Source organism: Podarcis pityusensis, assembly GCF_964106645.2.
Source record: "Podarcis pityusensis genome assembly, chromosome: 16".
Taxonomy (NCBI): domain Eukaryota; kingdom Metazoa; phylum Chordata; class Lepidosauria; order Squamata; family Lacertidae; genus Podarcis; species Podarcis pityusensis.
In genome coordinates this window covers 21,811,566-21,828,003 of record NC_138041.1, presented here as the reverse complement: position 1 = coordinate 21,828,003, position 16,438 = coordinate 21,811,566, and the positions used below count along the sequence as shown (strand labels likewise).

Genomic DNA, 16,438 nt, shown 5'->3' with positions numbered 1-16,438 from the left:
AGCTGTCACTAGGCTCTGTCCTAGGCCTGATTCTTTCCAGCATTTGAAATGACTCTTTTATCACATCTGCAGATGATTCAGAACCCGGAGGGCTAGCTAAAACCTTAGAAGACCGAAATAAGATTCAAAATGACCTTAATAGAAGAGGGTTAACATTTAAAAATGGGGACAGAATTTAACAGAAACAAATGCAAAGTTCTGCATTTCAGAAAATAATAATAATAATAATAATAATAATAATGTGTAGAATAGAAGATGCCAGGCTTGGCAAGTAATGTGTGTGAAAAGGACCTCAGGACTGATGTCTATAACAAGCTGAACATGGATCAGCTCTGGGATGTGTCTTCCAAAGAGGCAAACATGATTTTAGTTTCCCTTAATAGAACCAAATCACGAGAAGCATTAGTTCTGCTTTATTCTACACTCATCGGATCTCGTGTGGAGTATTGTGTCCAGTTCTGGGTGCCACATATTAAGAAGGATGTAGCCAAATTAGAACAATTTAAGAGGAGTACAGTGAACATCATCAGCAGTATGGAAAACAAGACCTGTGAGGGAAGGTTAAAGGAACAATATATGGAGAAAACTGAGCGGGGGAACATGATGGCAATTTTTTAACACCCCAAGACACAGTTGTACAGTAGGCTGCAAAGGCATAGGGTTGTATCCAGTCCAACTAGTCCAGCTAGTCCAACTCAAAATAAATCCATTCAATTTAATGGACATAACTATTTATCTGTTTATTACATTTATATCCCACCTTTCGTTTAGGATCTCAAGTGGTTACATTGGTTTCCCACCTCCCCATTTTATCCTCACCACCAACCTGTTAGTTAGGTTAGGCTGAGAGGCAGGGACCCATTTCGCTTCTGCATTTTATAGCATTTTTTTGTATTAGTATTCTAAAATTGTAAACTGCCTTGTGTGCCTTGGCAGAAAGCTGGTCTATAAAAGTAAAAAGCAATAAAATTGGTAAAAATGTCCGGGAAAACTCAGGCATATGACAACCTATGTCAGAAGTGTTGATTTGTTGGTGAATTTCCTTAAAAATAGCTCAATGCTTTGGAGAATTTGCAGAAAAAGCTCAACAATTTGGCCAAAAAAAGCTCAACAACTTTTGTGTCTGGATTTTCACTTTTTGTAATATGACAACCATACCAGAGACTAGCTATGTGCTGCATGCAGGCTTTTCTTTTAATCTGTCCTGAATATTTCAATTACTATATAGCAGTGCAAAGAATATGGGAGAAAAAGGGCAACACAGCTAAAAACTTGGCCAAGATGTTAATAGTGCCTTTTCTTTCTTTCTTTCTTTCTTTCTTTCTTTCTTTCTTTCTTTCTTTCTTTCTTTCTTTCCATCCAGGCAAAGGCAGCAGCAGCAGATGAGAAGAAATTCCAGCAGCAGATTATGACTCAGCAGAAGAGAGATCTGACCAATTTCTTAGAAAGTCAGAAGAAGCAATACAAGATTTGCAAGGAAAAGATAAAAGAGGCAAGCAAAACTTCTCCGGCGTTTTATTCTGGGCCAGTAAGAAGCATGCACTAGATAGCAATGTTGTGAAAGAGTTTTGAAGCTATTTCAGTAGTTTGCTCATAATACTATAGGGCTGGACTTCATTGATTAACTTCCCCAATAAATAACCTGATGGATTGTTCATTGCTGATTTGAGCTCATAATCTTAACCCTCTCTTAAAGGTTTGGGCTAGGCAGTATATTAAAATAAATAACAAGACGAAGTGAAATGCCACACGTTTTAAATAACCCATGCTTTAAGTCACCAGTGCTTCTTGATAGAGGAGATGTTTTCACAACTTCTGAAATATGCTTAAGCTAGGATTTTGGTGAGTCCATTGAGAACGGGGAGTTCCTTATATGCAGAGTAGCTGTGTCTTCTTGGGCACCCTTGAGGTGTGAACCTCAAGCACAGATAGTGGACCTTAAAAACTTCCACTATGGATGGTATCTAATGCTAATCCTACTCAGAGTAGACCGATTGAACTTAATGGCTATGAGTAGCTTAGGTCTATTCAATTCACTGAATCAATTCTATGTCAAACTTAGTTGGATACAGCCCTATATAAGGGCTCTGTTCCCTTCCAGCACATGTCAGAGGCAAGTTGCTCATTAGGAGTTCTCCATGGTGCTGAATCCACCACTCTGCCTTGCTGTGTGGACTCCTCTGCAGGACCAGAATAAAATAGGGAGTTTGTAGGAAAGCAAGGAGATTAAACCTCCCCCGTGATAGCTCTGTTTCACATGCATACATATAAACACACCTGATTGGAGATTACAGCTCAGCAGCAGGGGAGAAGGAGTGTGCTCCACTGCCAGGTTGCCCAAGGAGGAAGAGAGCCATTTCTTCCTCCATGGGCAACTCCCTGCATTTCTGTGCTGTGCCACTGGGAGACTCCTTATTCAGCAAAGAGGCCAAGCGAGCTGCACATAGAAGAAGAAATCACTTTCATACTGTGGCTTCAGAAAAGGGAACCCCTTTCTCAGCGTAGAAGCCAGACAAACTGAGAGTGCAAATGGAGTGTGTGCATGGATGGGATGTTTGTGTGTGCCTTGGCCCTGCCCATCAACGGCATGTGCTATGTGACCCCTTTCACGCATGCATGCATACAGCATTTTATTTGTGTTCCACCTTTCCACAGTTAAAACTATGTTTAAAAAGACTTACAACGTGCAAAAAATAAATAAATGCAGAATTTGAAACGCAACAAAAGTAGTCATAAGCAATAAATAAAACATCCAGAAGTGCACAACCAAATGGAACAAATTCCATATAAAATCATAATAAAGATACAAAATAAAGCTACAAAAATAATATCAATAACACACACACACCAACAAAAACCCCTAAGCAGTAACCCAGTCCAAGAGTCTTTACCCAAGGGAATGCAGTCTTCTGGGGTGGAGGGTGGGGTAATTCTCCATACTTGCTATATGGGTTATGCAAATTAAGCAAACATGCAGAACATCTCCTATATTTGCCTGATTTATTCTCCTTCTGTTACTAATTGAGAGGTGCTAGGAGCTATAAAGGGCACTGAAGTCTTGTTTCCTTCATGGATTCCAAGATTTCACTGAGCGTTGCCCATAAACTTTCAATCATATCCTTACAATCAGGAGGTCTTGATTTACGTGGGGGGGATTATGTTGCCTAAGAAGAAGTAAGAATAGAAAAGGGGGGGAAATGTCTTGAGGTTGCGGTGGTGGATAAATCTAATATGGCTGCCTCTGGGTGCTTCCACATCATCAGCAAGAATCCTGACTAGGCTGGGCAAAGATGGAAAAAACAGGAAGTAAGAGATGGCGGGTGGCACTGTGGTCTAAACCACAGAGCCTAGGGCTTGCCGATCAGAAGGTCAGCGGTTCGAATCCCCACAACGGGGTGAGCTCCCGTTGCTCAGTCCCTGCTCCTGCCAACCTAGCAGTTCGAAAGCATGTCAAAGTGCAAGTAGATAAATAGGTACCGTTCTGGTGGGAAGGTAAATGGTGTTTCCGTGCGCTGCTCTGGTTCGCCAGAAGCGGCTTAGTCATGCTGGCCACATGACCAGGAAGCTGTCTGCGGACAAACGCCGGCTCCTCGGCCTATAAAGCGAGATGAGTACCGCAACCCCAGTTTCGTCCACGACTGGACCTAATGGTCAGGGGTACCTTTACCTTTAAGAGGAGGCAAGTTAAAAAATAAAGAAGAACCTTATTGAGCTTCGCAACCCAGTTTGCTTACACCTTCCACTGTGCAATGATTGGGGCTTACCATTCCATGAAAAACTTGTCTTTAGCGGGACAAGATTTGATTAGCAAAAGAGGCCCCTTACCCTGCAGTGACGTGTCAGTGTGGCTTCCACTCATAATGCCAACCTTAGCAGTGGGTGGCCTGAGGCCACTGCATGCTTTCTGTCCAAAATACTCATCTGGTACGCTTGGCTTTATGAATGTACGGAAGTTCCTCTGGTGTCTTAATTATCCCATATCCTTGAGGCATTGCTAGATATAATTCGGATTGACTTGAGTGCCCAGTTAAAGCGGTCCACATAATGCTGCCCTTTAAATGACCTTTTGGTGTTCATTTACATCCATGGAAGGAGCTCCCACCCAGTCTAAAGAGTAACCATGATGCACACCTAAATGGAGCTCCTGTTAGGATGAAATTTATTTCCTGGTTTAAATACTGTCTTCCCTGGGATCCCTTGCAAATGTTACTCTTTGAGAGAAATGTCCCAAACAGCTCACCTTTGGGTGTTTTATCTCTCATCTGGTTCCTTTTAAAAAAAAAGTCCCTTGTTCAGCGTTGAAAGTTCTTCAACTCCCAATACACTCAACGCCACTTACATGAAGGAAATAGTACGATTTTTGCATATACAGTGGTGCCTCGCAAGACGAAATTAATCCGTTCTGCGAGTGTCTTCGTCTAGCGGTTTTTTCGTCTTGCGAAGCAACCCTATTAGCGGATTAGCGCTATTAGCGGTTTAGCGGCTATTAAAGGCTTAGCGGCTTAGCTGCTAAAAGGCTATTAGCGGCTTAGCGGCTTAGAAAAAGGGGGGGGGCGAAAAAAAATCTCAAGACTCGCAAGACATTTTCGTCTTGCGAAGCAAGCCCATAGGGAAATTCGTCCTGCGAAGCAACTCAAAAACGGAAAACCCTTTCGTCTAGCGGGTTTTCCGTCTTGCGAGGCATTCGTCTTGCGGGGCACCACTGTAGGTTGTAATGTGTAATGAACCTGCAGTTGTTTAAATTACTCTGGTTAGTACGTGCTAGGACTGTGAACATAGGCATATTATAAATTATATGTAGGAAAAAGAAAACCTGCCATCCCTCATATGGGTTTGGCCACCTGCAAAGCAATCCTCAAGTCTATCAAAGGACAACACAGATAGGTCAGCCTACTGCAACTTGTCTATCACAGTGGAAAGGGATACCTGAGGGTTGTACTAGATAGAAGAGCAAAGCTTCGCAAGTCCTTGACAGTCAAACTATAAAGTCCTCATTTTCCCTGAGGGGGGGGGGTAGTTAAGGGCTTCTGTTTAGGGAAGTTTTTAATGTTTGAAGTTTTATTCTGTTTAATATTCTGCTGGGAACTGCCCAGAGTGGCTGGGGAAACCTAGGCAGATGTGCGGGCTAGAAAAGTATTATTAATTAATTATTATTAATTAAAAGAAAATTAATATTAATTAATAATAATATTATTATTAATATTATTAATATATTATTATTATTATTAATAATATATTGTTGTTGTTGTTGTTGTTGTTGTTATTATTATTATTATTACTATTATTATTCTGCACACACCTAAGTTTTAGTGCCCACCTGAAAATGCTACATGTGAATATGTTAAATTGTATTTAGAAACAAGTGTACCATACAAAATGCTCTCTTTCAGATAGAATTGGGACTCTGTGCTCTGAAATCACTGCAAACTTCTTTTTTAAACTTCCTTTTAAAAAAACCAACCCTGCTTCACTAAATACCTGCAGCTAAAGAGCTTTTAGGATAATTGCATTAACTTCCTAAGCTGCACTGCTTTTTTCCCCTTTGTGGTTCCCCTGCACAGGTCTATTTTAGGCGCTTGTCATAAAATGCATATATTGTGCAGACTCAAAACTACTTCAGTCATCCAGCCTCCAGATGCTGTTACTGTTCTGTAGCTGAGGAAATAAAAGGCATGAGAGAAAGTTTTCATTAAGAGTCACAGGGAACCCTTAGCAGTGATGGACTTTTTAATTCCACGTCCCACTTAATACTGATCTTAAGCACACACAGAGAGAGAAACAGCTCCTGTTCTCCATATTATTAAATGTGTAGCAGCTATCATGCCTGAATCCTGTATTCACAACTCCTAAAACAGATTATAACTGAGATATAACACATGAAATGCACACATATGAGCCAGCCCCCTGGCTATGACCCATGGGCCCCAGGAATAAACAGCTTTGAAAGTTGTGATACATAGCGAAGTGACATTTGCCATGTCTCCTGCACCACTCCCAATTCAACCTTTTGAGACAAAGTTCAAAGTTCACCTCTGCCCTTAATTCACTGAGTTGCTATTGGCAAATCACTTTGCCTCTCAGACTCAAGAGCTCTTCTGCAACATGGACATTGCAGTAACTTATGGGGATGTCCTAAAGGTTTCTAAAATAATGTCTATCAAATACACTACATCAAATTCTTCTGGGGGTCCCATGCATCCTATTTCTGATAGAGGCAGCCTGAATGCTACAAGATTAGCGTTGGCCATAGTCGTGAATGAAACGCTGGTTTTGTAGCTTCAGGTGAAGGACTCAGCTTCTTCTGCAAAACCAAGGAGATTTCCTCCTTTTCCGGTTGAGGTGCCTCATTCCACGAGGTGTTGGGGCATAGTTTTGTTTAGTTGCAAGCTCAGCGGTGTCTGCATCTTGTCTGCGTACTGGCCAAGGAAAAACTGGAGATGAGGCAGGAATTTTCTGGGGCAAGACGTAGACATTTCTCGTGTCCTTTTTGGGATTTTAAAGAAAAACGATAGAGTTGTTAAAGAGAGAAATGCAGAGGCTTTGGCATACTTCAGCAGCCAATCACCCAACCTTGTGGGCATGTGGCAGTGGAGGGAAAAGGGCTTAGAAACCCTGCGTGCGTCACCTCCCAGTCACATGCTTCCACATGCAGAGTTCATCTTTCGGCACATGTCTCTTTCACACTTAAGTCTCTTGAATAGGCATGTAGAGCTCCAGTGCAGAAATCCTTGGCTATGCTATTGGCCGATTAAGCCACTTGTTGTTTCTCTGGCGCCAAAGCCTGGTTGAAGTCTAGTTTGTGCAACCGTTTTCTTTGATGGAAAAGTTGCCGCGTTATAATAACCCTACATAAACCCCAGTTTTCAATGTGATACCGTATGTGTCCCTCCACAACTTTCCAAGTGGCCTAAGATTAGAACCAAATTAGAACCAAACGTTCAGCGAGTGCTTTTTTTTCCGTCAAAGGAGGCCTGACCTGTTTTTCTTTACTTTGCACTCTTCGCTTCCAACATCCATCAGTTTTATACCACTTTAACTGTCATGGCTTCCCTTTGGGAATTGCAGTTCAGTAAAGGAGAGCCCCATTTCATGTCAAAGATTACTAATTTCGGATTCTGGACTCTTGATTCCAGCCTGGTTTGTGAGCTTTTAGTCATTCTCTCCCCCTCTCCCTCCCTCCCCCCTCGTCTTTGGAGCTCCTGTATGTTTTGTATAAACTGCTTAGCTCCCAGCAGGGGCATCTTGAGGGGTAATGGGCTTAAAAACCCTTTTGGAAGGGGATTCAAAGGAGGACCCTCTGTTTGCTGTTAAGCTCGTACAGATGGTAGTAAGGGGGGGGGGAGGCATCACATTTTTTTGTTTTTTTACCCCTCCCCATCATGAAACCAACAAATGACTTTGTTTCTTGGCCTTTCCTCTGTGCACGTCCAGGAGATGAACGAGGATCACAGCACACCGAAGAAGGAGAAGCAAGAGAGGATTTCCAAACACAAAGAGAACCTGCAGCACACACAGGCTGAAGAGGAGGCTCATCTTCTCAGCCAGCAGAGACTCTACTATGACAAAAACTGCCGTTTCTTCAAGCGAAAAACCATGATCAGGAGGCACGAGTTGGAGCAGCAGAACATTCGGGAGGTACCACCTCTTGCTTTCCTCTCCTCTTCGCCACCCCCCTTTCCCACCCTGCCCCAATATACCCAGGGAAAATATAAGGTGAATACAGACAACTACTTGCAACTGGTCAATACGCCATGCTGTTCATGTAACCAACCTGGGAAGCCTGCTCCCTGTATTGTCCTGACAAGAGCTGAATCTTCCCATACTCCTGCAACGAGGATGTAGTATCTGGGTCAGAATTTTATTATTGTTTTATTATGGTTTATTACGTTTATATACTGCCCTTCAGCATGAGATCTCAGGGCAGGTCAGAGAATAAAATACAGGACAAAAACATAAGTAAAACAAAACAGCAAAACAATAACCTCCCCCACCCTTCCCACATTTAAAAGGCTGTAGGATATTAATCAACCAAAGGCCTGGCTGAAGCGGAACGTTTTCGCCTGGCACCTAAAAATATAGGTAAAGGTAAAGGATCCCTGGACGGTTAAGTCTAGTCAAATGCGACTATGGGGTGTGGCGCTTATCTCACTTTTCAGGCCGAGGGAGCCGGCGTTTGCCCACAGACAGCTTTCCGGGTCATGTGGGCAGCATGACTAAACCGCTTCTGGCGCAACTGAACACTGTGATTGAAACAGAAACACCGTTTACCTTCCTGCTGCAGCAGTACCTATTTATCTACTTGCACTGGGATGCTTTCGAACTGCTAGGTTGGCAGGAGCTGGGACAGAGCAACAGGAACTCGCCCCGTTGCGGGGATTTGAACCTCCGACCTTCTGATCAGCAAGTCCAAGAGGCTCAGTGGTTTAGACCACAGTGCCACCCGCATCCCTAAAGATATGTAATGAAGGCACCAGGCGAACCTCTGTGGGGAGAGCATTCCACAAACAGGCACTACAGAGAAGGGCTGTTCTTGTGTTCCCACCCTCTGGATCTCACATGGAGGACATGCACAAAAAAGGACCTCAGATGATGAACGCAGAGTCCAGAAGTGTTTAATTTAATTTTACTTTTCCATATAAATTATATCCACTGAGCAACATAACTCAAGATCAAGGGGTCCAGCACCAGAATTTCCTGTTGGATCGGGCCAGTAGCCCATTGGACCAGCATCCTGTTCTTACAGTAGCCAGCCAGATGGGAAACCAGTAAGCAGAAGTAGAATACAAGAGGGCTCTCCGCTCCTGAGGCTTTCTGGCAACTGGTTTTCAGAAGCATTGCTGCCTCCAGCCATGAAGGCAGAGCATAACCATCATAGCTAGTCACCATTGATAGCCTTCTTCTCCATGAATTTGCCCGGTCCTCTTTTAAAGTCATCCAAGTTGGTGGCCTTCTTTGCCTCCTGTAGGAGCAAAGCTGGGGCTACACCAGAATCGGCACAAGTGGCTTCCAGAAGAGGAACAGCTCTGTGTGTCTGTGTTGCAGAGAGGAAAACTTTCGGTTAACAGTAGAGCACATGCTTTGCCTGCATAAGGTCCCAAGTTCAATCCTTACCATCTCCAGATGGGAAGGACCTCTTCCAGAAACCCTAGAGAATCGCTGCCAGTCAGAGTAGACAATACTGCTCTAGCTGGACCACTGATCTGACTCTGTTTGGCATCTCTGTCCAACATACAACAATTTCAGTTAATCTGTAACCCGCTCAGTTCCTGGCAAGAGACACACTTAGGTGTTTTATGTAAGAATGGTGGCCCTTCTGCTATGATATAAATATGGATAGTTTGATGCTGCATCTTTGCATCTCAGTTCATGGCAAAAGTTACTGTCATTTGCATCCTTCCTTCCACTCTGCCTCTATGCTTGCAATCACCTTGTCCTCGATACCATATGTTAATACTCTTTACCATTTGGGAGGTCCATACAAACAGCTTGTTCACTATAAGTGGTTACATGCACACTGTGGTAAGTTATTAATTGGTGACAGGGCCTCTGTATTCATTCACTGTTTCCCTTTTTTGCTCTCTTCACATTGCAGGGTGGCAGAAGCTCACAACCGCAGGTGTTAGTGACAATATGCTTGCAAGTGTGAGATGTACTAGGTGCTCCCAACTTGCTTCACTCATCCATCCTACTCCAGCTCTCTCGTGATGGCCATTTGTCATTGCAGAGTCTGCCTAGGAGAGGGCTAAAGCCTGGCCTATACATACAACAGAATGAGGTGGTAGAGTATATCAGAACAGATAGAAGATCCTATCTCAACAGTTCTGCCATTGTGGTGTGTGTGTGTGTTTTTAATCCTGCAAATAAGCAGAAACTTAGCACATCAGATGTTGCTCTGTAGTCTGTATGCTATTGTGCAAAAAAAAGAAAATCATTTGCAGGGAAGTTTTGCTTCTTTTCTTATTTTAACATATGGAAGCATTAACAATATGTGACAATTGCACCCTTAGATCTGCATTTTGAAGTTGTGTGATCCTTTCTGCCACCTTATTCTGCTGCATGCGTGGACTAAGCCTAACCAATCCAATACATACATGTACCTTTGAGAAAGCCCTTATTGAATTCAGCTGGGCTTACTTCTCACTAGGTGCTATACCTAGTGAAGGGTTTTTGTGGCAAGAGGGTGAGCCAGGAGGTGGTAGAATCCCCTGGCCCAAGTTCTCAGGACAGCCTTAGGGTGGCTGAGTGTCCTGCATTACAGAAGACAGCCATTTATTTGTTTGTTGCATTTGTATCCCATCTTTGCCTCCAAGAAGCTAAAGGTGGCCTATATGGGTCACTCCAGTGTGGTGTAGTGGTTAAGAGCGGTAGACTCGTAATCTGGGGAACTGGGTTCGCGTCTCCGCTCCTCCACATGCAGCTGCTGGGTGACCTTGGGCTAGTCACACTTCTCTGAAGTCTCTCAGCCCCACTCACCTCACAGAGTGTTTGTTGTGGGGAAGGAAGGGAAAGGAGAATGTTAGCCGCTTTGAGACTCCTTTGGGTAGTGATAAAGCGGGATATCAAATCCAAACTCTTCTCTTCTTCTTCTTCCCTCATCATCTGATCCCTACTGTGATTACTATGATTGTTTTACTATTGGGCTGTTTGTTGGTATACTTTTTACTATGTTTTTATCACTGATGTTTTGTAATGCGTTTCTAATGTTGTACACCACCCTGAAATCTTTTGATAAAGGGCGGTATATAAATTGAATTAACAACAACAACAACAGCAACCCTGTGAGGTAGGTTAGGCTAATAGGCAGGGACTGGCCCAAGGTCACCCTGTGAGCTTCATGGCCAAGTGGAGATTCGAACCCTGGTCTCCCAGTTTATATTCCAACACTCTAAATGACTACATTACATTGGCCGTCTGGTCCAGGTCTGGCTTAAAGATAAATAACCATAAAGAGAGAGAGCAGGAGAGGTCTTAAAGTTGCCCATCCACAGTTAGGAACTGGAGAGCAGACCGAGCAGGCACACAAGTCACATTCTTCCCTACAATGTTAGGGTGTAATTTATTTCTATGTAAACCATAGTGATTATTTGTAAATTTGCATCTATCCATTTATGCAAATCTTATGCAAGCATAGATCCTTTTTACTCATCATTTTTTGGCAGTGTGTAAGTGGCCACTCCAGTCTAAGGTTGCCGTGTGCCTGAAATTTTCCAGACATAGCCAGTTCCTTAAGCAGTGTCCGAGCAGAAATTGCTGAAATGTCTGGGAAAGCTCAACGTTTGGCCAAAAACAGCTCAACAACTTGTGTCCAGATTTTCACTTTTTGAAATATGGCAACCCAACCCTACTCTAGTCAGCCTTGAACTTGCTAGTTGGACTTTAGCATGTCAGTCCCTCTCAAGTCTTTTAGTATCATTAAGAAAATAATTTTGTCCTACCTTACAGGGTTGTTGCATGGATCATTTGAGATGACATAGTCAAAATGCTTTGAGCACTTAGGGAAGAGGAACAGAATGTATAGGCGTGGAAAGATCCCACTCTGACTATGTACAAGGGCATAAAGGGCAAATATTTCACCCAAATTTATCACTAAATCTAGAATACAACATTACCACATTTGTATCAAAACATGCAAACCAATTTAATCTCTGGTAAAAAAAAAAGTCACTAATCTGTACTGAATTATCATTTTAAGCATGCATCTTTTTGAGTATTATTTGTGTATTCTGAATTTGCACCTAGAATCACAACTTAACTTTCCACTTCTTAACCGTTTAGCTGGTTTAGTGCTGTATGTCTGGAGAACTCAACTTCACAATATTAACAGCATGTACCAGCTTATAAAATTCTGGGAGTTTAGGTGGTGTTGTGCAATAATTAAGATACACTAATTCATTAACCCAATGCATGAAAGTGTCTTTTTGAATTCTAGAGAAATGGAAGCTGTTGGCTTCATCTTGTAAATGTTATGACACCATGAAGCTGTTCTAATTTGAAACAAGCATACTCGTGTTTCACTATCAAATGATGAAATGGTAGGAGTCAGGTTGTATGTACACCACAATACCAGTTCCACAGAAGAAAAGACATAGAGTAAAATGTAGATGCGGAATTAACCTTCCTGTAAGTGTCTAACCTTGCACTTATAAAGAAACAGCAAATTTCTGCAGAAATATGCTTGGAAGCACATGGTGACACCTCAGGAGACAGAAAGCCTATATCTGGGGGAAGGGAAGCTATTTGCTGCTCAACATGACGACTAGCAAAATCAGAATTAAAAAATGCAAACCTTACCATGCAAAATGATGTTTTGTCCCCAGTTTCCATATTTTTTTCCAGCTTTACTGGTTGCACAGTTTTTACCTTTTAAGATATCACACACAAAGCCCACATTCAGCTCCTAGCATATTGCATAGGAAGAACTTTCTAACAATGTGAGCTTGTTTGGCAGTGCAACAGACTACCTTGGAAGGTGGTGGATTTTCCTTCATCGGAATTTTTGAACAGGTTGGATGGCCATCTGTCAGGGAATCTTTAGCTGTGATTCCTGTGTTGCAAAGATTTGGGCAAGATGACTCCTTGAGGCCCCTCTACAGTTCTATGATCTGAATTTGAAGGGCCAAAGCTCGCTAAATACTACAGTATCTTGTTGCTCGGCACATTCCGAATGGGATCCTGTGGCAGTGATCTGGGACCACATCATGATTTCCCCACCCCGTCTCTCCATCTTTGGTTCAGCAGCAGAATAACTGCATGGAGCTCTGCTTTGGCACTAGCTGCTTATAAGATTGGGAGCAGCCGGCTGGATTTGTGCTCCTTTATATGAGGAATATCTTCACAGGATTGTAAAACTGATCCCGGGAACAGAACTACTAGAGCTGTCAGTTGTCAGAACCTTTGGGCGAAGAGGAGCCATTCTGGGTAACAGATTTGGCTGCGTCACTATGGCACACCTAGCTATTAGGATTCATTCAAAGGAAATAAACTAAAGAAGTAGGATGCAAACACCCACTCTCAGCATTTTTGTTTGAACTTGAATCATTGGAAGGGGAGGGAGGGGGCTTGCTTTGCATAATGGATTTGGGCGGGGAATGATGGAATGAAAACAAGGGTGTGTGGTGGATATGCAGGTGTGTTGAGTGCATGTCCATTGAAACTTTTGTCAGCGGCTCTTCTCTGTTACTCAGAGGGCAGAATCTCCCAAGGAACTGGGAAGCAGGCGAAAGATGTGGCTGGGTGTGGCCCGGGGTTCTGGCTTAGAGAGTGATGACTGGTGGACTGAAGGTTAGGAATACAAGGGTGGAGAATGCTCTTTTATGTATCAAAACACACACAGGAACAAAGGTTCTGGAATGGCCCCCAAAGTAGAATGGCACACTTTTGTAACAAAAAAAAAAAATGCCATTGAACATTAATAATGGCTTGCAGGTCCCTTAAATGGTTTCTCCACCTTTCTGATTAAACAGCAACATTGATGGGAGTCCCTCTTAAAATGTTTATTCTCCAACCACAGTTGTACAGTTGAAAAAGAAAAAGGAAGCCAGGCTGAATTTTTTTCAGTGAAAAGTGTCCAAAGTGACAAGTTACAGGTATCCTGGCTCTAAAACAGAGCTCATGTTACTCCCGGTTGCCACCTACTGGCCAGTTTGCAGAAGTCCACAACAGAAAAGATGCACGGGCATCGTGGAGAGAAGGAGCAGGTTTGCTTTGGGACTCTCTTGCAAGCCCCCAACAAAGCAGGTAGGAAGTAGGTGCAGCAGAGGCAACGAGCGCATTTCTTCACACAATGTGCAATAAACACAGCAAGTTCACACACTGGCTTAGATCTCTTTCAAGAAGGAGTAGGTATGCTCATGGAGAAGCAGGTCTGTCAGTGGCTCTTAGCACAAGGAACTTCTCAATGCAAGATGCTGGGGGCAAAGAGGAAGGGAAAGCCAGCAATCACATACCTTACTTGTGAGTTCCCCAAAGTTTCTGTCTGACTAATATCGGAAATGCAGGACTACATGGACCTTAGTGCAGTCCAACAAAACATTTTGCAAGTCTCCCGAGAGCCCTGCCATGGACACTAGGGTAGGCTGTCGGTCAAAAACATTGCCATTTTTTTTACTATGCATGAGAAATTGGGGTTTGCTGCCTCGTTTGGGATCGCACCTGACCCCTTCCCCTTATGCCACGCAGGAACTGAACAAGAAGAGAACGCAGAAAGAGATGGAGCACGCCATGCTAATCCGGCACGACGAGTCGACGCGCGAGCTAGAATACAGGCAGCTGCACACGTTGCAGAAGCTACGTATGGACTTGATCCGGCTGCAGCACCAGACGGAGCTTGAGAACCAGCTGGAGTACAACAAGCGGCGGGAGCGGGAGCTGCACAGGAAGCATGTCATGGAACTGCGGCAGCAGCCCAAAAACCTGAAGGTTAGTAACTAGGCGAAGGCTGCGGTCTAGCTGGGATATAGGGATAAGCGGTGCAAAGTCAACTGCTTGACCTTAGCCACCCTGCTAATTCCATGTGTGTGTGGCAGGGATGGGGAATCTGGTCTCCCAGATGTCATTGGACTGTGGTTCCTATAATCCCTGACTATTGGTCATGCAGGTAGGGAAATGGGAGTCCAGCCACCTTTGAAGTGCCGTATGTTCCCCCGTCCCTGGTGTTTGGTGCTGTTAGCACATCCATGCCACCATTTTGGCACCTGTTCATATATTCATTCAGCAGAGAAAGACTTACTGGTGTCAATAGCTCAGGAGTCGTTCACTTACAGTTACCTTCCATCATAGGAGCCAACTCCTAGGGAGCGAGGTCCCTTAGCCCCCCCCAAATATTTGAAGGGGTCAGCCCCCCCCCCAAGTTAATGGGCATTGTCATTCAAATGGAGTGCATGTGGCATATCATGTGATCAATTATGTGCTTACCTGCCCCCCGGATATTTTATTAAGTTGGCACCCCTGCCTTCCATGGGATCTGGTAACTGCTCTTCTCCACGTAAAAGGGAAAAACAGATAATTATCTCACACGAAAAATAGCAAATAGCTGAAATTATGAGATATGGGTTCGAGACAGGCAATAGTTTCGTGGAGAAAGCAGCTTGCAAGAGAGGCGTGGTTCTCTCGAGCACAATTTGTCCATTATAGGGATGTTACATTTTCTTTAGTGTAAAACTTCTGCATGAATATCGTACCGTTCTTAAATAACGTATAGGGATATGCAGATAACGTCGATGTTTAAATAGCCACGTGTAACCTCACCCAGAGTTGTTGCCTTCCATTGCAGGCCATGGAAATGCAGATCAAGAAGCAGTTCCAGGACACTTGCAAAGTGCAAACCAAGCAGTATAAAGCACTCAAGAACCACCAGCTGGAAGTGACTCCAAAGAGTGAGCACAAAACTATTCTGAAAGGCCTGAAGGACGAGCAGACAAGGAAGCTTGCCATCCTGGCTGAGCAGTACGAGCAGAGCATCAATGAGATGATGGCATCGCAAGCGGTGAGGGCAGCTCAGGGCTCCACACACACAAACCCCTCAAATGGTTCCATATTAACTTGGGTGGCCATGTGTCCTCTTTTTCCAGGACACATCCTCTTTTTCAGGGTAAAGTTTCCGTCTGGGTGGATTCTTTGAAAATTTGCCAAAATGTCTCTGGCTATACTTTCTGGATGAGACATAGTCATAACTGGATGCTTGCTTTCCTCTTCTCCTGCCCCCCTCAGTAATATGTCACAGTTTCTATAGCCTACATATAAAATGAGAATCAACATAGGGTCCTCTTTTTTGCTCTTCAAAATATTAACAAGCACTGGTGGTCACCTTACCTGTGGTGAGAACTGATGGCGGTTTGCTGTTGTTTTTAGTAATATTTGCATATTTTTATTCTTTCCTTGGGATGCGGGTGGCGCTGTGGGTTAAACCTCAGAGCCTAGGACTTGCCGATCAGAAGGTCGGCGGTTCAAATCCCCGCGATGAGGTGAGCTCCCGTTGCTCAGTCCCTGCTCCTGCCAACCTAGCAGTTCAAAAGCACCTCAAAGTGCAAGTAGATAAATAGGTACCACTCCAGCGGGAAGGTAAACGGCGTTTCCGTGCACTGCTCTGGTTCGCCAGAAGCGGCTTAGTCATGCTGGCCGCATGACCCAGAAGCTGTACGCCGGCTCCCTCAGCCAGTAAAACGAGATGAGCGCTGCAACCCCAGAGTCGGCCACGACTGGACCTAATGGTCAGGGGTCCCTTTACCTTTTTATTCTTTCCTTTTCCTTAGTTTTATTTCATTTCCCCTCCTTTCTCTTTCCCCTCTTTTCTCCTTTCCTTTTCCTGGTTTTATTTTCAAATTAATTTAAAACAAAAACAACTAAACAGCATGTGCAATCCTCGTCAAGCTTGTTTGTAGCAGGTTTACACACCGATGATCAAATAATATTTTCAGATTGCATACATTGGTATGTGCAC

At 43.7% G+C, this 16,438-nt stretch overlaps 1 protein-coding gene across 5 annotated transcripts in view; it reads left to right on the top strand.

Moving 5' to 3' along the window:
• The window catches only part of TAOK3 (TAO kinase 3), a 121,059-nt gene that overhangs the window by 99,293 nt on the left and 5,328 nt on the right, over positions 1-16,438 (top strand). For all 5 annotated transcript variants that reach the window (XM_080986232.1, XM_080986230.1, XM_080986231.1 and 2 more), the window contains 4 exons: positions 1,364-1,492; positions 7,432-7,635; positions 14,179-14,418; positions 15,272-15,484. In XM_080986232.1, the coding sequence (XP_080842358.1) occupies positions 1,364-1,492; positions 7,432-7,635; positions 14,179-14,418; positions 15,272-15,484 (786 nt within the window). The remainder of the gene's footprint in view (positions 1-1,363; positions 1,493-7,431; positions 7,636-14,178; positions 14,419-15,271; positions 15,485-16,438) is intronic.